Source organism: Podarcis cretensis (genome assembly GCF_951804945.1).
Source record: "Podarcis cretensis genome assembly, chromosome: 10".
Classification (NCBI taxonomy): domain Eukaryota; kingdom Metazoa; phylum Chordata; class Lepidosauria; order Squamata; family Lacertidae; genus Podarcis; species Podarcis cretensis.
The window spans coordinates 58,219,076-58,242,743 of NC_137179.1; the positions used below are offsets into that span (position 1 = coordinate 58,219,076).

The 23,668-nt window shown below is 43.0% G+C and overlaps 2 protein-coding genes across 8 annotated transcripts in view; one reads left to right on the forward strand and one right to left on the reverse strand.

Moving 5' to 3' along the window:
* The window catches only part of LOC307225975 (uncharacterized protein), a 217,368-nt gene that overhangs the window by 88,795 nt on the left and 104,905 nt on the right, over window positions 1-23,668 (forward strand). The gene's annotated exons all lie outside the window — the stretch shown is intronic.
* The window catches only part of CADPS2 (calcium dependent secretion activator 2), a 350,035-nt gene that overhangs the window by 63,256 nt on the left and 263,111 nt on the right, over window positions 1-23,668 (reverse strand). For 4 of the 7 annotated variants that reach the window (XM_079994068.1, XM_079994066.1, XM_079994067.1 and 1 more), the window contains exons 17-20: window positions 20,170-20,273; window positions 13,519-13,675; window positions 4,730-4,871; window positions 4,489-4,608 (exon numbers count right to left, since the gene is read on the reverse strand). In XM_079994068.1, coding sequence (XP_079850194.1) covers window positions 4,489-4,608; window positions 4,730-4,871; window positions 13,519-13,675; window positions 20,170-20,273 — 523 coding nt within the window. The remainder of the gene's footprint in view (window positions 1-4,488; window positions 4,609-4,729; window positions 4,872-13,518; window positions 13,676-20,169; window positions 20,274-23,668) is intronic. The other 3 variants (XM_079994071.1, XM_079994070.1, XM_079994069.1) reach the window with 1 other exon arrangement.

The window sequence follows — 23,668 nt, forward strand, 5'->3', positions numbered from 1 at the left end:
CCAATAGAGATCAGCTGATATTCTGAGCAAGCAGTAACTTTTCAATTCTCCAGATTTTTTAAAAAGAATCCATTTTATTATTAGAGCCCAGTGGTAAAACACACTTGTTGCATGCCAAATATCCCTGGCAACTCTGGATCAGGGATGAGTGGGAACAGGTCTAAGAAAAAGCTTTTACTAGCCAGAGACGGCAGACCAATGTTCTGACTCCTCCGTGTGCGGCAGTTTCTGTCGTTCATATTTTTAAGCTTCACAGACAAGCCACAGTTTGTCTTCGTCTCGATAAGGCACAGTTGCCCATCCTTTGACTTAGCTCCCTGTCAATGAGTGACAACGCTCTCTGCATAATCCCAGCACCAGTGTCAAGCTCTGGCATTGTCAAGCAGTTTGCTGGAGCCCACATCACAGTAAAGGCCTGTTGCTAATCCCTGGAGCCTCTTGGCTCTGCTGCTCCTTCTCTTTGCTGTTGCTGACAATTCACCTGAGCTCTCTGAACAAGCAAGCAAGCGCCCTAGCAGTGAGAAGCACATAGAGAAGCCTCTGAGGCCTCTCCATGTCTTGCCTCCACTCTCTGGGAGGTGGTACAGCCTCGGCCCAGAGGGAGAGGCAAGAGAATGGGCACTGCCAATAGCGGCTTGGGGGGGGGGAGGCGCTGAAAGCACCTTGCCCAAAGCATCCCAATTCCAGATGACACCCAGGCTTTTTAGATACCGTATTTTCCCGTGTATTGGACAAGGTTTTTTGACTCAGAAGTCATGTCCGTTTCCGAGCACAATTCCAAGTGTTGGTGCTGACCTTTAAAGCCCTAAACGGCCTCGGTCCTGTATACCTGAAGGAGCATCTCCACCCCCATCATCCAGCCCGGACACTGAGGTCCAGCGCTGAGGGCCTTCTAGCGGTTCCCTCACTGCAAGAAGTGAGGTTACAGGGAACCAGGCAGAGGGCCTTCTCGGTAGTGGCGCCTGCCCTGTGGAGCGCCCTCCCAGCAGATGTCAAGGCAATAAACAACTATTTTACTTTTAAAAGACAACTGAAGGCGGTCCTGTTTAGGGAAGTTTTTAATGTCTGACGCTGTATTGTTTTTAATATTCAGTTGGAAGCCATCCAGAGTGGCTGGGGAAACCCAGGCAGATGGGCGGGGTATAAATAATAAAAGAAAGAAAAAAGAAGCTGAGGTTGTCCAATACACAGATAGTGGCATGGGGGGGGGGGGAGAGAAGCGGCGCAGTGCCAGCCAGTTAGTTGGCAGGAGCGCGGCTTCCCCCGATGCTGTAGCGAGCAGTGAGCAATCTGGGTGGTGTTTCCTGCCCGCAGCTGCGTGGGGAGAAGCTGCGCACCACCAGCCAGCTCGTTGGTGGGAGCGCAAGTTCCCCCATGCCGCTGCGCACGGCAGGCACTCCCTGAGTCGTTTTCCACGTGCGGCAATACCAGGGGAGGTTGCGCTCCTGCCAGCCATCCAATTGGTGAGAGCGCAAGCTCCTCCAGTGTTGACGCACGCGGGAAACGATCTAGGGCAGGGGTCCGCAACCTTTAAGACAAAAAGAGCCACTTGGACCTGTTTCCGAAGAAAAAAAAACTGGGAGCCGCAAAACTCGTCATTATAAAAATAACTTTTTTGTCACTTTTTTATTATTTCTTTGTTTGACCCCTCAGAATTACTCCTCCTCATAGAAATAAATGTTAAATTAACAAGTTACCTTTTTGTGTGTGTGTGTTCTTCATTCCCCTTCAAAACAGTGACCGGCGTACATGCCCCCTTTCAGTGCAGTGACCAGCGTACATGCCCCTTACAATGTAGCGGGTGGGCGGGAAGGTGACGTCGGGACGGTGCGTGACTAACGCACGCACCGCCCCCATGCGACGTCACAGCCAGTACAGCGCCCGCCACAGTGGGGAGTATCGGGGCGCACAATGCACCTCCTCCCCTCGCTAGTATCCGCCCCAAAGCAAAGGTGTAAAAGAGCCACATGCGGCTCCGGAGCCGCGGGTTGCAGACCGCTGATCTAGGGAGTGTTTCCTGCCCGCAGCTGCATGGGGAAAGAGGCTCAACAACTTTGGGCCATCTCTCCTCATTTTCTTAAAACTGAGACCCCCCAAATGGTGTGTGGGTGTCTTATACATGGGGGCGTCTTATAGACGGGAAAATACGGTAAATGGGGTTGGGTGGGCGGTACTCATTTTAATTTATTCTTAAGCAACGGAAAAGAAGATTATTTGGGAAATGTAAAATTGCATGCATGGCTAATATCTGTAGTTCTGGGGATTAGCTTTTCATCCCCCGGTTCCGACAGACACTTCCCCTGTCCCTCTTCTGGAGAAGGTCCTCCCTCAGGCTGACTAAGGCCAGTTCTATTCCAAAACCACATCTAAACCCAGAATGAAATGGGTCTTGATATTCAGTTTCCTCCAAGACTACCTGCACCACTTGCCCTTCAAAGGGGTATTAGCAACTGGGAAGTAGAGTTGGAACAATCTCCCCCTGAAAAGGCCAGGTAAGAGATTGGATGTGCACAAAGACGCTCCCCTGGCAAGGAGGGGACTGAGGCAGCTGGGAGAAGGCAGGGACCTCCAGACCTCACAACTGCTTCATTGGGGCAATTGCTTCATTGGGAAAGGTTGCTGGGATCACTAGGCCTGCAATGTTTTGGTTTTTTCAAAGTTAACCACATGGACACTGTGTTTATTTTTATTGCTGACCTACTCTTGACTCCGGCTCCTGACAATAGGCCTCAAAAACTTAAACTGATCTCATGAAATAGGTCTCCGATGTGCCCTGGATGCCCCAGGCACTATTTGAGCACTGGCACACAGAAGGGCACTGAGGCAAGCGATGTTGTCTTCAAAGTGAACCTTGCAAAGTGGTCACAGTGAACTACTGGTGGTTCTAAGAATCGACTGGCGCAGAAGCACACCAAAAAAGCCTCAATGGAAAATCTACCTGTAGACGATCATGCACTCTACTGAGCACCTGGTATTCCTCAAGAAAAGTTTCTCACCACTTGCATTCTAGAATCCATCTGGACAGCTTTGGTGTGGAGCACTCCTGTTTAGTGCTATTTTGGTTACACCTTTATTATTTATACACCCCCAAATGGCTGAGTTTCCCCAGCCACTCTGGGCGGCTTCCAATCGAATATTAAAAGCACAATACAGCATTAAACATAAAAAACTTCCCTAAACAGACTAATCACCTCTGAACATCGAAATAGAGATAATAATACCTCGGGTTAAGTACTTAATTAGTTCCGGGGGTCCATTCTTAACATGAAACTGTTCTTAACCCGAAGCACCACTTTAGCTAATGGGGCCTCCCACTGCCACTGCGCCACCGGAGCACGATTTCTGTTCTCATCCTGAAGCAAAGTTCTTAACCCGAGGTACTATTTCTGGGTTAGCGGAGTCTGTAACCTGAAGCGTATGTAACCAGAGGTACCACTGTAGAGGCAAGGCAGCAAAGAGTAATGGAACCAGAAATGGGCCATTGCTTGTAAATGTGCTATAAACTTTGATTTAGTACTAGGTATGAAAGCATTTTTAAAAATAACCATTTGTTTGCTGAATATATGTCATGGAGAGCCTTCCACCTCCCCCCCCCCAAAAAAAAACCCCTCTCTCTGCTATACAGTGGTACGTCAGGTTACATATGCTTCAGGTTACAGAGGCTTCAGGTTACTGACTCTGCTAACCCAGAAATAGTACCTCGGGTTAAGAACTTTTCTTCAGGATGTGAACAGAAATCGTGTTCCGGCAGTGTGGCGGCAGTGGGAAGCCCCATTAGCTAAAGTGGTACCTCAGGTTAAGAACAGTGTCAGGTTAGGAACGGACCTCTGGAACGAATTAAGTACTTAACCCGAGGTACCACTGTAATGCTTAATTGAGAAGTTCTTCATTTAAACTACAAAAGCTCCTCTGAATCTGTTTTAAAAAACAACAGGGACGTAATCTCCGACAGCCAGTAGCTAATTAAGTGAGATTTGAACTCGATTAATTTTGGCAGTGTCCTATTACGAGGGAATCCAGAAAAGCCAGAGAAAAATAATGCAAACCAATTGCTGTTGCTGCTATTTTCAAAAATCTTTTAGCACATGCAGTGGATTAGTAATAACATGCCAAAACACGAAGAGCTATTGACATTTAAAAAAAAAAAAAGCAACAACCCCACCATACTGAAGTACAATAATTTAAAGTGTTTCCACACTGCTTATTAACTAAATAGCAGCAATTATGTAATTAAGGGTGATGACTGCTAAATGTACCACAACAAACCTTTGCCTAGTTAATTGTAAGCTACTTCCTACTGAGATTTTACACACCAAAAAGCACAACCCAATGACATTCCATGCTTGGCTTTCAACCAAAAAGCTGCAATTTCCAACCAAATGATCACAAAACACCATGCAGTCCAAATACAGCTGTACATGACATCAGTAAGGCCGTGCAGAGCTGACACACACACTCAACGTTTAAAGATCAGTCAAGAATACACACGTGGAATCATATAAAGAAGCCATCCAGGTTGGCGTTGAAAAACTAGGTATCTGTGGAAGATTAAGAGGCAAACTTGGAACTTTTGGAAGAGCTACATTGGGAAGACTGTTGGTGATGGTCCTGCAGAGAAATAGACAACGTAGGAGCACAATAAAAATAGATTGTAAAAAGGAAAGCTGGAGGAGTAGGTGCAAACCAAATGGGGACCAAATTTGGCATAGGGCCTTCCGGAAACACTTACTTGACAGGCTGCCATGATTCTTGTTCAAGACCTCTGTGAAGGGACTGGGCAATGGAAGACTCCATGAGATCAATGTAGCGGACGACCAAGGGAACAAAAATCTCCTGCAAGTGCTTGTGAAACTTTCCATTGCACAAAAGTGCTTGAAAAACAAACAGACAAAAAAAAAATAGGTTGCAATTATTTCCCTAGCTTTGGTTATGACAGGATTTAAAGATGACACTATGTGCTGACGGCATTCCGCCAGACGTTACTTAAACACCTTAATTATAAATACTTGTGTTGTAAGGGAACCATAACAGCAATCTAATGTCACGTTTTGTGGTGTTCACTGCCATAGTTATTGATATTCTTCAATAAAAATGTGTGCAGCGTCATAAATACTGGTTTATTAGTGCTTTTAAAATTAACTAGATATTGTTGTTGTTATCATCATCTACAATTATTAGTATATTGCAGGTCTCAGGGAATTGACAACATAAATACACAATACGAAAATACAAAACAAAAACAACCTCCATGTCCCCAGCACATTTTAAAAGGGCATTGGATGTCAATCAGCCAAAGGCCTGGTTAAAGAGGAACATCTTCACCTGGCTCCTAAAGGTGTATAATGAAGGCACCAGGCGGACTTCCCTGGGGAAAGCATTCTACAAACAGGGAGTCACTGTAAAAAAGGCCCATTCTCACGATGGCACCCTCTGGACCTCTTTTGGAAGAGTCGCGAAAAGGAGCACCCCAGAAGATGATCTGAGGGTCCAGGTAGGTTCATACGGAGAGAGGAGGTCCTTAAGGTATAGCGGCCCTGAGTCATTTAAAGCTTTATAGGACAAAACCAGCACTTTGAATAGGGCCCAGAAACTAACTGGTAGCCAGTGCAGTCAAACCATCAGTGCTGAAACTGTCTTGCCTCGTTGAGCAACCTGGCTGCTGAATTCTGCACTAGCTGAAGTTTCCGAACCATCTTCAGAGGCAGCCCTACGTATGATGTCTTGCAGTAATCTAACCTCGAGGTTACCGGAGCCTAAATAACAGTAGTTAGGCTACCCCTGGGGGACTAGCAATGGAGATAAAGGTTTGTCCCACCCACACAAGTACAGTCGTACCTCTGGATGCAAACGGGATCTGTTCCGGAGCCCCGTTCGCATCCTGAGCAGAACACAACCCGCATCTGTACGGGTCGCAATTCGCCGCTTCTGCGCATGCACGTGACATCATTTTGAGCATCTGTGTATGCGCGAGCGGTGAAACCCGGAAGCGACCCGTTACGTTACTTCTGGGTCACTGTGGAATGCAACCTGATAACGCTCAACTTGAAGCACATTTAACACGAGGTATGACTGTATTTCCACTTATGCAGTGAACTTCCCTCCCTTCCCTTCTCCCCACGTGTCCCGACACATCCCAATCTGCTCCGAAGAGTTGAGCAACATCCCCACCTGAACCAATCTGGGAGGCATTCAGGGCGAGGAAAGGGAAGGGAAGTTCTGTTGCACAAGCGGAAGTCCTTAAGCAAACTGGGTGACTTAGGGATATAATCCTATTCACACAGGATTCAATCCAGAAAGACCCTGTTTGCACATGCTTTTGATTCGACTGCTTGGAGGTGAACACATTTTGGATCAGGAGATCTGGCATAAGCTAACGCCATTTACAATTCATATGTTAAAAAATGAACTGAAGCGCTTCCTAATTTGCCAACTGCCTTGTTGAGGCCGTGATCCTGTGCAGACTGATTTGAATGCATGCCCCACTGAACTCAATGGAACCTCTAGTGAGTGTGCACAGGATTGCGCCCCAAGTGCATTTTCCTATGTGGAGCTGCAAGTTGTTGTTGTTGTTATTAATATTAATATTAATATTATTTGAATTTATATACTGACCTATACCTGGAGGTCTCAGGGCGGTTCACAAAAAAAATCACAGTATATAAAATAAAAATAAAAGCAACAACCCAATAATACCCCCCCCAAAGAGCCACATTTTAAAAAGGTATGGGGATGTTGATTAGGTCAACCAAAGACCTAGTTTTTGTTTTTTTTATTAAAGATTTTCTTGTTTTACAGAAGTATGTCTAATGTCTCTCGTATTTTTTCCATGTAACATTTTAACAAATCAGTTTCATTTGTTGAGACATTTGGGGGGGGGTCGGGTGGAGGGGGGGAAGATGGGGGGGTCAGGTGGCAATGTTTCTATTTTGCTTAATGTATGTAGGGTTTGGTGTCAGTGTTGCTCGTGCTGTTCATTTGTGCTTCTTTGGTGGTGAGAGAGGTTGGGGTTGGCTTAGGGTGTGGTTGTTTGTTTGTGATTGGCTGTGGTGATTTTTGTTTTCGTGTGTGAGTGGGGTGGGTGTTTTGGATCAGGTTAGCCATATTGATTTGTATGCTGTTGGTGGATTATTGTCATGGTCTTGTTGGGCTGTGATAAAGGGGAGCCATACCGGGGTAAAGGCGTCTTCTTCTGTTTGTCCCCATGTCAGTTTCAGTTTATTGGTTAATTTTTCTAGTAGGGCTGTTTCCCATAGTATTTAACCAAAGGCCTAGTTAAAAAGGAACGTTTTTGCCTGGCGCCTAAAGGCATATAATGAAGGTGCCAGGTGAACGTCCCTGGGGAGAGCATTCCACAGATGGGGAGCCACTGCAGAGAAGACCGGTTCTCATGTTGCCACCCTCCAGACCTCTCGAATCAGGGCCTCAGAAGATGATCTCAGGGTCTGAGTAGGTTGCTCTCACCTGCCAACTTGATATGGATATTGGGCTGCAGGCGAAGCCTGAGCGACTCATTCCTGGTAGGGACTTATATCCCCCTGTGTTTCCTTCACATTAACAGCGTTTGTTATTGAATAACATCTCGGAAAGAAACACGGTTAAAAAAAATAAAGCAAAGCAGCAAAGCCAAGCTTCAGCCACCATAAACATATTTTTGCACTTAGGTTCATTAAAGCCATCAGGAAAAAAAAAAAACATCTCCCAAAGCACCCACATTAGACCCAGTACACCTGCTCTCTAGACACCACGGATTGTTGTTCTTATAACATGTCTTTTAAATGCCAGCAACTATCCATTGTTTCTCCCCACTACGCTGCTGTGCTCCACACCTTTCCCTCTGCAACCTCTCATTCCCAACCTCACCTTGATCTCTCCCCACTTTTCTCAGCTCCGCAGCTTCTATGGACCTTGATCCGAGACCTGAAGGGAACACAGCTCCGACTGCATAATGCACATGCACCCTTGCTCTCCCTCCATTAGCTCTTGTGTGTTTTTTTGTAGATTGTTGTACTATGCCATGGGTAGGCAAACTAAGGCCCGGGGCCCAGATCCGGCCCAATCGCCTTCTAAATCCCACAGACAGTCCAGGACTCAGCATGTTTTTACATGAGTAGAATGTGTCCTTTTATTTAAAATGCATCTCTGGGTTATTTGTGGGGCCTGCCTGGTGTTTCTACATGAGTAGAATGTGTGCTTTTATTTAAAATGCATCTCTGGGTTATTTGTGGGGCATAGGAATTCGTTCGTTATTTTCCCTTCAAAATATAGTCCGGCCCCCCACAAGGTCTGACAGACAGTGGACCGGCCCCATGCTGAAAAACTTTGCTGATCCCTGTGCCATGCTATGGCTCCTTATGAGCATATTGGTACGAATCTGCATCAGCCTGAGGATACATTTCCATGGGCTTATTTATGTTCCAATTTTGGGGAACCCAAATGGCGTTTCCGTGTGCTGCTCTGGTTCGCCAGAAGCGGCTTAGTCATGCTGGCCACATGACCCGGAAGCTGTATGCCGGCTCCCTTGGCCAATAAAGCGAGATGAGCGCCACAACCCCCAGAGTCAGTCACGACTGGACCTAATGGTCAGGAGTCCCTTTACCTTTTTTTAAAGCCCCACAAAAAGGTCAAGCTGAGAAGGCAGCCTGTCTGTACGGCCGTTCGGAATGAAGACTTGCCAACACACATTCTTCCCTGTAGCATGTTAGAAAACAACAACCCACACTTTCATCTCACAGTTTTATGTTCCGAAAAGGAAGCTTCAGCACTGTGTGCTTAATAATAATAATAATAATAATAATAATAATAATAATAAAAAAAATTTGTACCCCCCCCATCAGGCTGGGGTTTCCCCAGAATCTCTGGGTGGCTCCCAACAGAATATTAAAACACGATAACCCTTTAAAAACTTCCCTAAACAGGGCTGACTTCAGATGCCTTCTAAAAGTCAGATAGTTGACATCTGATGGGAGGGCATTCCACAGGGTGGGTGCCACTACTGAGAAGGCCCTCTGCCTGGTTCCCTGTAAACTCACTTCTCAACTCTCAGAACCATTTGAAAACCAAGGCGCAGCTTCCAATTGGCTGCAGGAGCTTCCTGTACTCAATCGTAAGCCGCGGAAGCCACGTCAGATGTTCAGCTTCCAAAAAACATTCGTAAACTGGAACACTCACTTCCAGGTTTGCGGCGTTCAAGAGCCAATTTGTTTGGGAGCCAAGCCATTTGACAACCAAGGTACCACTGTACTTCATTACTCAGCAATCCTTATAACCACCCAGAGGTTAGTAAAGAGAGGTTGCCCCGTCTATTCATGGCTCACCAGAGATTTGAACCAAGTATTTCCTGCCTCATTCCATCACAGCAGCTAAAGTGGTCCCTAAAGATCAAATCACCAGCCAGTGTCACAAATAGCAAAATGATACCATTTTTTTTTGGTATGGTATGAGGAAGCTGCCCACCATAAGCATATCAAACAGAAGTGGATTGAATTATCAAATGGATTTACGGGCCTATTTATATAGATTTGCATAGGAATAGCAACATTAACACTCACTGGGATTTCCATCTAAATGTATGCAGATTTCTTACAGATGATGATATGCCGACATGGATTTAACACTAAGTAGACAGATGTGCATCAGAGTGTGAGGTTTAGCATCACTCCATATGGTCCAGTGGGAAGGATGAATATATGGCAACATATTATGCAAATTCCACCTCCACTCATTAAACATGGTAACGCTGAAGATAAGCATTTTAATGCTTGACCTTCATTCAAACTTGAGTTTCTACGTAGTGGTAGATCTTAAGTACTTGACCTTTAGTCAAATATGGCTTTTTACTGAAGTCAAGGGCATACCTTCCAAATTACTTCATCCAATTTCAGTGTATATCTTATAAAACCATCCCAATCCTTCAAATTGAGCAAAAGAAAATTACAGCCTGACAAGCTTTCATTGATATTTTGGCCTCTAACCCATTAGGTAAATATACACACATGTAGTAAGCACAAACAGGGACGCAGGTGGCGCTGTGGGTTAAAGCCTCAGCGCCTAGGGCTTGCCGATCGAAAGGTCGGCGGTTCGAATCCCTGCGGCGGGGTGCGCTCCCACTGCTCGGTCCCAGCGCCTGCCAACCTAGCAGTTCGAAAGCACCTCCGGGTGCAAGTAGATAAATAGGGACCGCTTACCAGCGGGAAGGTAAACGGCGTTTCCGTGTGCGGTTCTGGCTCTGGCTCTGGCTCTGGCCAGAGCAGCGATGTCACGCTGGCCACGTGACCCGGAAGTGTCTCCGGACAGCGCTGGCCCCTGGCCTCTTAAGTGAGATGGGCGCACAACCCCAGAGTCTGTCAAGACTGGCCCGTACGGGCAGGGGTACCTTTACCTTTACCTTTAGTAAGCACAAACAGTCTTCTGAAGCTATCTTAGAAATGATGGCATTTTAGGTGCCAGGGACAAAGTCGGTATATAGAGAAGAATCACGTGGTATAGAAGACGGAAGCAATTCAAGGTTTTCTTTCTGCATTATTTGAAAGAGAGGGCCACCTATCAAATGGTTGCAATTCCACGGGAAATGAATTAGCTTCTCATCCAAGGAATTTATAATATGGCTCTGTGGTTATATACATGTGATAACAACACTACATCTGTTTCATTAAATAATCAAAAGGTTAAAATAATACTTAAAATGTTGGCAGGGTACTCATATCGGGTGTATCAGGAAACCATCTGCAGTTTCACAGATTTTGAGTTGACGGAAAGCTCTTGAGATAGTACAACATGCAGGTGTCAACCCTTCACGTTTCAAAGGCTGAAGATTAACTTCATCTACAATATGGGGACCTAACAGTTCTGCATTTCAAAAGAAACCCGAAAAATCATCTCTGATACTGGCCTCACCAAGAGAATAACCCAGTGGGATTTCCACCTCTTCATTTCCTAATGAGCTTTTTGATAATGAGAGCTAACTTTAACAGTCACTATGGGCTCTATTATGGCTAATTTGACTCCACTTCACTCTCCTTGTTAATTACTAACACTAGCCTTTTTATCCTCACGAGAACACACTCAAGGTTTTTTTTTGGGGGGGGGGGTCCATCTTTTTAAAATTTATGTGGGGCTCTTTTTAAAGAGTTGGATGTCTTCAGCAATAGATTTATACCTAGCAGTTCACCCACAAATATTTATTAGTCGTTACATGAAGACTCTTTGTGACACCAGTCCCACAAGCATAGGGTATTCTGTCCGATGGTCTTAATAGGCTAACTCTGTGAAAAGTCTGCGTATTACAAACTACATAGAATAGTGTATTTTATCTAAGTGTCAATTCCTTTTAGAATAATTATTTGTAATCTGCTTCCATTTCTAGAGACAGAAGGGTTACTAGGAACTAGCCGGTTTGCTGATGGAAAAAATGTATTATTTTCTACAATCCCCCCCTTTTAGGTATCTTATTTACAACTCACAAAAGCTTTCAGGTGGCATAAATGGGATTCCCAAATGGTTCTCCTTGCCAGAAAGGATCATGTTCTCTATCTCTCAGTTAGAACAAGGGTGGAAAATGACACACAACTGTTAAAAAACGCTTCCCCAATCTGCTTTTTCTTGCTATTAACTCACCCCTCCCCAACATATCAGGGCTATTAGGTCTTTTAAAATGCCAGTGCCTTTGAGTTCCCTCAGTAGCGTTTCATAACGTTGTTCATAATTACTTCATAATGAAAACGCATTTCCTGTCGTTTAAATGAATTGTCTTCATCCCTTGAAAGCTCCCCCCAATAATTATTTGAAGTAATTACATATTTAATTGACTGATGGGGAAAAAAGAATGTAAATCCAAGTCTTCCAGTTATCCACTTCTGGAGAGTCTGTGAGATGATCAGTACTGGTTGGTCAATGGTCTATGAAAAATCTTGCGGAATTATTTTATCACTTATTCATTATTAAATTATTAAACACAACCATTCACAATAAAGGAGAGGAACCCTAAATGGTTGCATTCCATCTTGAACTATGTTCTAAAATGCAAAAAACCCCCCCACATATCTACATTTTTGTTTCAAAGAAACCAACGTTTATCTCCCCTTGATTCTCCATAAAATACATTATCTCGGCATGCCCTGTTTTCAGATACCATTCCAAAATAAAAGGAACCCTTTTCAATTTACGGTACTTGCAATACAGATATTGGCTGCAGGAAGTAAATTCTAAGTCAGCTGTGAAAATCAGTCTCTATCACTATATCATTCAGGTGACCAGCAAATAAAACAACACCATTAGAGGATAATTTGATAAAGGGGAAAAAAATTAAATAATTCAATTTGAAGCCGGAAATGGCAGGAGAAAGCTGGAGAGTCCTTGTGGATGTTAGTGAGGGCAGAGGAAGCCCAGGAGAGATTGGCGGTGCAGTAGGGATTGTTTATGCTGCTCAGCCTCCCCGCCTAACAGCTGATGTGCAGAGGTTGTACAGCTGCTGCTGCTCTCCTGCACATCCTTCAGCCTCCCGCCAGCCCCAGAGCTTCAATTCTAGTTGTGGATATTTTTGAGTGCACTATTTTTGGTCTAGATTAGGAGCGTGCGGCAGAGAGAGCATTTAAGGGGTGTTTAGAGGGTGCTCCCCACTTCATGCGATTTCACTTACGCACGCGGGGGCCAGAAACGTAACCCCCGTCGGGTAAGGGGGGCCACCTATATATGTAAAGATTTTGAAATGAATCGTTGTGAAGTGCAACATGGAAATATGCACGAGAGAGACATAGGCTTCATTTTTATGCCAAGGAGATGTGCCTGCTAAAATTTCTCCCGTGGAACACAGTGTTTTCGAACGTAATCCGTTTCAGAAGACCGTTTGAGTTCTGAAAACTCAACACAGAAAACTCAATACAATAGGGAAACTCAAAACAGAAGCCACACAGCATGTTCGACTTCCAAAAAGTGTTCGAAACCAAAGCATTTACATCCAGGTTTATGGTTTTCGAGTTTTGAAACGTTAGTCAACAGAGACATTCGAAAACAGACGTACCACTGTATTCAATTCTGAATTTCTAGGGCAAGAAGAGATTTTTAGCCTTTCTGCAGCTCACATGCATCTGTTCTGCAGCACATAGCAGAACCAGAGCATGATTCTCTAACAGGGGATGTCCCAGGAATTATGATACCCCGTTCGGCAAGAAAACTGTTAGAGCCACTCTGCATAGATATCTTATTAGCTTTTGCTAATTTAATATAATGGCTGTGTCCTGATATCTAATTTAGTATATACATAATTGGCTGACAGCTGTCTTGCAGCCCACGCCTATGCATGTTTACTCTAAAGGAAGTCCATTGGGTCCACCAGGGCTTACTCCCATGTACCAGCACACAGGGTCACAACTTTCACAAATGTGAAAAGGCTAGGGTTAAATGAAATACATATGTTTACATAGATTTACACGATCTAGGCCAGCTCTGAACACTCGAAAGGCAAAATAATTCATAGCTGCAATTGATGTTATGATAGAACTAAACTGTTAAAAAAAAGCTTACGGTCATTTCGTAGGAAGTTGTTAAGCAACTGGAAAAGAGGAAAAGTATCCCAGGAGTCTTGTGGCTGTGCTTCCAGTGCGGAATCCATGTCAACCGTAAACAGAGACCAAAATTTCTCCCCATGTTCAGCCAGCAAATCTGGCCACCAAGCAAAGGCCTGCATCACAAGTGAGGCACAATTTTAATTAAAAGGGAGTAGGAAGATAAATCAAATTTCCACACACACACACACACAAAATACGATGAAACACACTAACGTGCATTTTTATGAAGCAATGGCAAGTTGTGTACACTCTGCTTAGGGAAAAAACACTGCATTAAGGAAAGTCATATTCTGCGTTGTATATTACTTATGTGAAGAAGGAAGAGAGTATACCATATTTTTCCATTTATTAGATGTGGTTTTTAGACTCAAAAATCATGTCAAAAAACTGGGGTCGTCCTATACACAGTTAGTGGCATGGGGGGGGGGAGCTGTGGGCCGCCAGCCATCTGGTTGGCGGGCGCGCAACTCCTCCCCATGCCGCACACACTCTAGGGAGCGTGTCCCGCAGCGGCATGGCATTTTCTTTAAATTTAGTCCCCCAAAATAGGGGGTGTCATATAAATGGAGGCATCTAATACACGGAAAAATACGGTATATTTCATTGAGGGCAGAAATGTTTCATTGGTTAAAAGCATTATAAGTAACGGTTTATGAAACTGATGGACTAAGCTGAAATGGCGAAATTAACTGCCCAACTAAGAGGACATAATGATAAAGAAGGAATGGAGAACATTGATGGGATTATCTATCAAAGGAGGCATAGGCAAACGCGGCCCTCTAGATGTTTTGGGACTACAACTCCCATCATCCCTAGCTAACAGGACCAGTGGTCAGGGATGATGGGTGTTGTAGTCCCAAAACATCTGGAGGGCCGAGTTTGCCTATGCCTGTACCATGTATTACCCATACATGAAGTTGTGGGCAGGCTTTGAAATATAAGTAGTGGATTATTGAAAGAACTAACGATAGTGAAGTTTAGATAATAAAAACACATATATTGTAGACTAGTTAATAAAGAGAAGTACAAAACAAACATCAGGAAAGGAAGGGGGGAAGTCAAGAAGAAATCTATACTGAAAAAAATTGTGTATGACGATAAATGTTTTGGAATATTTTTGGAGATTTAATAAAAAAGCAGATTTTTTAAAATCTTAAAATTATTGTTGATACAATAAAAACTACAGACGGTAAAGGCCGCCTTAAAAGCATATTCTGGTGGAAAATGCATCATATTAGGGGAAATTGCTTGCTTGGGAGAACTTCATAGGCGCCGACTCCATGGGGCCTGAGGGGGCCCGAGCCCCCTCAAAAATTCGTTTGGGGGGCTCCGCCCCCCCAATAATTTAAGAAAAACAAAGCCACTCCCGATCTAGAGAGGGGGTGGGGTTGCGGGCTCTCGACCCATCAACAATCTCGCGGGGCTGGCGTCAGCCCCACGAGAAGCGGGGATTCCCCCTAGCTCATTAATATTCACCGCCCACGGCGGCAGCCAATCGGCTGCCGCAAAGGGCGGGCCCTCACAGGTTCACTTAAGGTCGGGGCAGCCCGGGGCTCGCCCCTTTCGTTCCCCCAGCAGCAGCGGTTTGGAGGTCTTGGGCCCCCCCAATATTTTTTATGTCGGTATGGGCCCCCGCCCCCCCAATATTTTTTATAAGTCGGCGCCCCTGGAGAACTTCAAACTAAAATGCTGATGAATTTTCACAAGGCCTTTTTTTTATAGTCAAACTGATGGAGAAATGCAGAGACCCAAACTTCTACTGGAAAATGGAAAAACAGAGAAAAACTGAAATGGTCAGAATGGCCCGTCTCTAGCCACCACATAATGAATGTTTGTTTGTTCCTAAAGTGGCTTTTACGAGACTGTTTTAATGTGTAGGTTGACTCTGAAAATGAGATGTAGACGCACACTAGCTCCACGAACTTCTGAATGCAGAAGACCTCCTCTCTGGTTCAATTCTTGACATGTCCAGCTAGGGCTGGAAAACTCTGTTGCAAGATTCTAGAGCAGGCACAGGCAAACTCGGCCCTCCAGATGTTTTGAGACTACAATTCCCATCATCCTGACCACTGGTCCTACTAGCTAGGGATGATGGGAGTTGTAGTCCCAAAACATCTGGAGGGCCAAGTTTGCCTGTGCCTGTTCTAGAGAGTCATTGCCCATCAATGGAGACAATAATGACCTAGATTATAGAATCATAGAACTGTAGTGTTGGAAGGGACCACAAGGGTCAATGTAGTCCAACTGCCTTAAATGCAGGAATCTTTTGCCCAGCATGGGGCTTGAATCCACAACCCTGAGAGTAAGAGTCTCCTAATCAAACAAGGAATGTTGGAAATGTAAGGAAAAGGAGGGGACTGGAGTAAATTTGTACAATAGATGAGAGAACACTGTAAACATTTGAGAACATTTGCAGGTTTGAGTTAAAATATTTTGTAATGTTAATTTTTGGAACCTCTTTACCATTATTAAGGTAAATTTTATAAGCATGAAAGAAGGTAAATACAGTGGTACCTCTGGTTACGTACTTAATTCGTTCTGGAGGTCTGTTCTTAACCTGAAACTGTTCTTAACCTGAAGCACCACTTTAGCTAATGGGGCCTCCCGCTGCCACCGCGCTGCTGCCACGCGATTTGTGTTCTCATCCTGAAGCAAAGTTCTTAACCCGAGGTAATATTCCTGGGTTAGCGGAGTCTGTAACCTGAAGTGTATGTAACCTGAAGCGTATGTAACCCGAGGTACCACTGTAGGTTGATATAGAAATGCTAAGTTGTAAGTGAATATTTATGAAAGCCAAGCAGTGGGAGGGGGGAAGTCGAGGCTCAGTTTGAACAAGGCTATAGGTGACGTTATGATTCTAACGGATTGTAATTATGGTAAAAATTATGTAAACTCAATAAAAATTATTATATATATAAAAAAGCAAGTAAGTGTCTCCAGCTCTGTTCTATTGTGATTGATTAATGGTCCGATTTGGTAAATGGCAGATTCTTATATTCCTATGTACCATTTGCATACTTCACTAGTATCAGCTACGGAGATATGGGCTCCCTTGGATAATTACAAAATATCAATATACAACATTGTAGCATATTTTTTTTATAAACAACAACATTGTAGATGACTGATAAGGAATTCCTTAATGGTAGTTATTAGAAGTAACATATCATTGTGACTACAGTAGATATGAATGATAGCCACAGGTACAGACATATCTGCTAATAAATCAGGACTCTTTAAGAGTAATGAAGCACTGAGATACTAAAAATGTCCACATAGGTGTCACTCATATCCTTGACTCTTTAATGACTTTGGTAATTTTTGGCATGGGTTTAATGGCTGCAGCTAGAAAGGGAATATTGTTGACAGCTGAAAAAGTATTTTCCAAGATCGGTTAGCTCTTACAATGACCGGACCATTCTCTACCTGTTACTGAAGAAAATGGTAATTGGTTGCATCAAAAAGTATAACCGGTTTGGTGCCTATGCGAAAACCAGAGGTCAGATTCTTCCTTCCTCTAACTAGAAATCTCAGATAAAAATACTGCAAAAATGAAATCAATTAAGAGGAAGAACATCAAACTATATAAATAACTATCTAATTAATTAGCTCAAAAGCTGAGATTGGGAGAAAAAGGCATTAAAAGATTTCCCTTTATATAATCTTCTCCCCAATCTTGCTTTGCTTTCATTACTAAATATCTTATTTTGAGCATATACTAAAAACAACACACAATGCAGCCCAGGAAACCAGTCAATTTCTTTCCCATCTCTATATATCCTTGCAGAGAAACAATATAGTGTTGGGGGGGGGAGGGGGAGAGAATTCAATTGTATTGGAAAAATTCTCTTGACCCACTGATGCCTATGAATAAAGTGGTTAAACTAGACAGACAAATATCATAGACACAACGTTGTTCCATATAACAAGACACCAAAATGAATGCAATTAGTGATTTATCACATGCACTCTGAGAGGAAGAGAGAGAGAAATGTCATTGTATGAGATTAAAGGCTGATTTCTTTTTTTCCAGACTATTGTTTAAAATGTGTATTATACTATATGGCAGCACTTGCTACACAGTCGACAGAACAATACTCAGCAGTGGCTCCAATTTGCTGACTCTCTGCTCAAGACTGAAGTGACACATGGCATCTATCCCTTCTCTGCAGCTTCTCCCTGGGGGACCTTCAGTGACATGGGTTGCCCTCCTGCCAGATGAGCTTCTTTTCAGATTCCCTTATCCTGCTTGGTGGACAATTGCAGCCTTCATGGATCTCCTGGCTCTAGGTAGGTTTTAGTGCTCTATATGGGATACATATACATATGGGACGTGGGTGGCGCTGTGGTCTAAACCACAGAGCCTAGGGCTTGCTGATCAGAAGGTCGGCAGTTCGAATCCCCGCCATGGGGTGAGCTCCCGTTGCTCGGTCCCTGCTCCTGCCAACCTAGCAGTTTGAAAGCACATCAAAGTGCAAGTAGATAAATAGGCATCACTCCGGCAGGAAAGTAAACGGCGTTTCCGTGTGCTGCTCTGGTTTCGCCAGAAGCGGCTTAGTCATGCTTTCCACATGATCTGGAAGCTGTATGCCGCCTCCCTCGGCCAATAAAACAAGATGAGTGCCACAACCTCGGAGTCATCCACGACTGGACCTAACAGTCAGGGGTCCCTTTACCTTATAGGATACAGGCTACGGGTTACCAACCTACTTGAGTCAAGGCCCTGAAAAGCTCCAAACTTACCATGCACATTTTATCGTCTTTGTGTTCACAACCCAGTGATGGATTAATTAATTTGAATTTATAGATGTGTCTTTTAAAAGACAGGTCTGGGGAAGATTTGGTCCTCTAGATGTTGCTGGACTCCAATGTTCATCAGGTCAAGCCAACCGGCCAATGATCAAAGATTATGGGAGTTACAGTCCAGCAACATCTGGAGGGTCAAAGGTTCTCCAGTTCTTCTCAAGGCTGTTTGATGGCTCCACGAGAGAGGTGAAACTTAAAGGCAGAACCGCACTGAGGAAAGAGAAGATACCAATATGATGGATTTTAGAAGGAAGATAAATATGGTGAAAGGAAACCATCAATGAACAGAGTTGATGCGACATGTTCGAAAGTGGTTAACAATTCCATGCATGGAACCATGAAAAAAATTGTCCTGCCTTGGTTGGGATGAGCTACATACCTCTTTTCCCTGAGGGAATCCAAAATTTTGGTAGTGTTGTGGGGGGAAAAAAGTTAAAATGGTTAAACATGGGTTTGAAGCCAGCAGATTACAGGTTCTCTTTTTCTACAATGGTACGAGATCTGTACTGTCTTTAATAGTATCAACTTATTTTCAGTTATTAATATTTGGAGAGAGATATAATGAATATTTTTTCAAAAAGACAATATTCATCAGAATTATAAAATGTATGTCTGTATGTAAAATTATTTCCAGAACTATGTACTAAAATTGCAATTTAAGAACAAAAAAATAAGGATGTAAGTTCTGACATTTCCTATGACTCTTTTTAAAAAGTTTCACTTTAATGCATATTTTCAGAAGGCAAAACCCACATATACATTTTATTAAGTAATTATTTACAGAGTAACGCAGTGGTAATACTAGTGAAGAATAATGCCTCTTGGGAGTGCTTTTCAAATTATTGAAGCAGCTGTTTCTTCAGTATAAAATAAAATATCCATAACAAGTTCACACATGACAGATGTAAGCTAAAATCTAGAATCGACAGTGTGAGATAAAAGCAGATGTTTTGAATGATCATATTTATAGACACCATATCTTAGTTTACCACTTTGTATGATTTCCCAGGAAAAAAATTACAAAAGGTTTTTATTTCAAAAAATATGAACTCCCAAGCATCTTTGTAAGCTAGTTGATCAAACTTTTAACACGCTTAATAACAACAATATTAATGCAAGTGTATGAAATATATTTGTTCATTTTGTAAAATAAAGGGAACTCTTAGTTCTTGAAATATCACTGGTACCGCGTGGCTTCAGTGGAAGTTATTTAGGGATGTCTCCAACATTTGCTTCCCCAAAACAAATAGGACTTGCCTGTGAGCAGAATGCATGTTCATTCATTTAACAGAGCTTCCTCATGGACTGAACCCACTTTTTTTAAAAGAAAAAGACAGATTAAATGGGACTGTGTTGTTGATTAGCTTACAGCAATACTAAACGTGCTTCAGCCTTCTAACTTTTAAATCTAGTGTCATTCATAAGGGCCTCCCCTCTTTCTCTTCTGCTATTTATTTTAGTCAAGAGATGGGAAATTGGATCATTCGCACTATGCATTCTGTGAGATTTCGGGACTGACAACTAGAAGCATCTCTCCCTTTCCCTTCTGCTTTATCTGCTGTTTATATTTATTTATTTTTAATGTTGAAACCTGAAGCTTATTCAAGAGAAAACCCAAGTCGGGTTTTATTTCACTTCACTTTTCATAACCTTCAAAACTATTATGGCTCTGCAAATGTGAATTGCCTTTAACATATGTCACAGGCTTTCGCTGTAATGTTTTTTGACAGAATTGCTTCACACCGAGGCCATAGACGGTGGCTATTGAGCATTATAGTACAGCTAATGCCGTTATCCTCACCTCTGAATGGTGCTCTTCATTCTGCTGTAGGACTTCAATGCAGAGCTCTGCTAAATGAATAACCTCTTCCAGCTTTACAGAAGGAGACGCTTGGTTCAGTGTCTCTGCAGTGAAAAGGAACACACAAATGATAGGGTGATCACAGCTAGGAAAATGTGGGAACAGGAAACGTTCCAGAGAAGTGAGACAACACAGAATTTGATGACTTAAAAGGCTGACACTTTCAAGCACATCAGCCATGCTTTCAATATAGATAATGGCAATGTTGTTATGACCAGATTGCATGCACGCAAAAAATATTTAACCCACCCCCAAAAAACACCACTCTGTGAGCCCTTTCTAATTTAATACTTCAGAAGTAACAGGTACATCTGCACTGGGACATCAGATGCTCAACTTTTGCCACACCCAAGTCTGAATCCTCTCCATTGTGAGCTATAGAACAAAAGCAGAGGCTAGTTGCTTGTTTTTCTCCTCTATCACACAATGGGCTGGTTTGGGAATGAAACTAGCTTTCCTCTAGGCTTGTGCGTTCCTTGCTTCTCCCTTCGATGTGGTCATCCGAAGGAGTTTGGAAGCATCTGTATCTGTTTTTGATCAACCACAGCCGGCCATGTCGCTCAAACCTGGACAAACCGTGGCGAATACTACCTACCGCTGATAGAAACAAACCACCTTCAAACCACAGTTTGTGAGACGGGTAAGTTTTCACTAACCACAGTTACGATTAACCTCAGTTTAGTGCTCAGATTACATGCTAAACTGCACCTAATCTAAGATGGAAGCCACAAATTACCTCCTCACAACGACACTGGAGATGTAGAAGGGACGCCTAGTGTTATGTTCAAACTGAGCTGCCTACATTGGGGTTCAGAGTGGGTGAAAAATTGTGCTCTACAGGAAGAATTTATTTATTTATTATGTATAATGTATTTTTAAATAAATATTTTCTTGGTTTACAAAAGTATGTGCAATGTCTCTTTCTCTCTCTCTCTTTCCAAGTACAGTGGTACCTCGGGTTACATACGCTTCAGGTTACATACGCTTCAGGTTACAGACTCCGCTAACCCAGAAATAGAACCTCGGGTTAAGAACTTTGCTTCAGGATGAGAACAGAAATCGTTCTCCGGCGGCGCAGCAGCAGCGGGAGGCCCCATTAGCTAAAGTGGTGCTTCAGGTTAAGAACAGTTTCAGCTTAAGAACGGACCTCTGGAACGAATTAAGTACTTAATCTGAGGTACCACTGTAAGAGTTTCTACAGATCAGTTTCATTTGTTGAGACATTAGGATGAAAAGGGGGAAAGAGGTGGAGGGGGGGAAAGGTGAGTGGGGGTGGTGTCAGGTGGTGATGTTTCTATTATACTTTATATATGTGGGGGTTTGTGTCAGTGTTGCTTCTGCAGGTTCTCTGCTATTCACTTGGGTCCCTTTGGTAGTGAGAGAGGTTGGGGTTGGCCTAGGGTGTGGTTGTTTGTTTGTGACTGGCTGTGGTGATCTTTGTTTTTGTGTGTGAGTGGGGTGGGTGGGTGTTATTGAATCAGGTTAGCCATATTGATTTGTATGCTGTTGGTGGATTTTTGTCATTGTCTTGTTGGGCTGTGTATGTGATAAAGGGTAGCCACACAGGGGTGAAGGCGTCTTCTTCTGTTTGTCCCCATGTTAGTTTCAGTTTATTGATTAATTTTTCTACTAAGGCTGTTTCCCATACTATTTGGTACCATTGGTCCATGCTTACTCCTGACAGGTCTCTCCAGTGTCTGGTTATGGTGTTTCTGGCTGCTGAAAGTAGGTGGGTTATGAGTTCCATTTGCATCTCACGCTATAACTGCACTGTTTGCAGACTTTGGATGACACTCTATTGCATACAGTGGTACCTCGGTTCTCGAACGTAATCTGTTCCGAAAGACAGTTCGACTTCTGAAACGTTTGAAAACCAAGGCACAAAGGGCTGGCTGCAAGTTCATATTAGAAAAATTGAAAAACACCCAGCAGAAGCCGTTAGACTTCTGAGGCACATTCAAAAACTGAAGCAATTACTTTCGGGTTTTTGTTGTTCGAAAACCAAAATGTTCGGCTTCCGACACACTTGAAAACCGAGGGACTATTGCATGTCATTTTTATTCCATTTTTCGTTTTACAGTTTAAGATACTCATTTTACATCCTTAAGATATAAATGACTTCCCTTCTTCTCTTTCCATGGCTCATTTTTCATTTCATAAACCCCTGCATATTTTACAAAAACCATACCATTCAGTATTCCATTATTACATCCATCAAAACTTATTTACACTGTTGAATTGATCTTAATGCTGCCAGCATTTTCAGCAGTACACAATTATTTCCCATATATTCAATAAATGTTTTCTAATCTTCTTTAAACGTATGTTTTTCTTGTTCTCTTATTCTGTATGTTAAGTCTGCGAGTTGTGGGCCTTTGGATAACACTCTAAACCAGATATGAAGGAGCTCTGGCCCTCCAGAGAGAGGTGGGGGGCGGTCTGGGTGTGTGAATCAGAGGTCAACGCGATGAAATGGAAGAGTTCATATTGTTGAATTGGTAGTGATGAAGCATCACAGACTCAGCAAATTCTTGCTTGTATGAACACAGCAAGGTTGCAGGATTTGCACATTAGCGCAGACAAGCCTTTTGCTCGTGTATTTGATTATTGTGCTGTTGAACGAAAACCAGCATCCAACTCACCGATTCTGCCCTTTGTTCTTTCAGTGAAATGAACATGCACTAAGAGCTTTAAATTACTGCAGAAGGCCTCTCACCACATACACAAATGGCTCTACTCTGCCTTCAGTTCAATAGTGCCTCTAGTGCTCTTGTTTTCCTTCAGACAAGTCCTTGTGAGCATGGAGGGCATTTACATGCAGCCATTCTTTATAGAAAACTTGTCTGTAAAAGACCTCATTAAAGAGGTGCAAGCTTTTGAGCCATTTGTCTGGACAGAAGTCTCTCATTGTCCTTTTTCCTGGCCATAGCCTGCCCTTCGTCCTTCACTTTGTCAGCCTTTTTCTTTCTTTTCTTTTCTCCATCCCCCTCCCCCAGCAAATTTGCACCGCTGCACTCGTTCACAGTTAGAAATCTGGCTAATTTCATCAGCAAACAGAAGCTAAAATCTGGTAATGTCATGATCCCAGATCTATCCCAGTCCTATTGAATGGCACAATCTTATCACTTTTTTCCAGTGTAGATATGGTAGATATGCAACTATAAACATTCATTATTGTTAACATGAGCAAACAAACCAAGGATGAAGGATGAAAAAGAGAATGTGTATGGAAAACGTGCAAAAATTAACTCTGGGGCAACGAGGGGCGAAAGCTAACCAAATTATAATGTTGTGTCTACTTTTGTATTTATGCATTTGAATTCTGCATTAAAAAGCCAGATCGCTTAGTCAGTAAACCCAGATATGCACAAATTAAATGTACTCATTTGGCTGCATTCGTCTGGTCTCAAAATGAGGAGATTTGGGTGGAATTTTCATT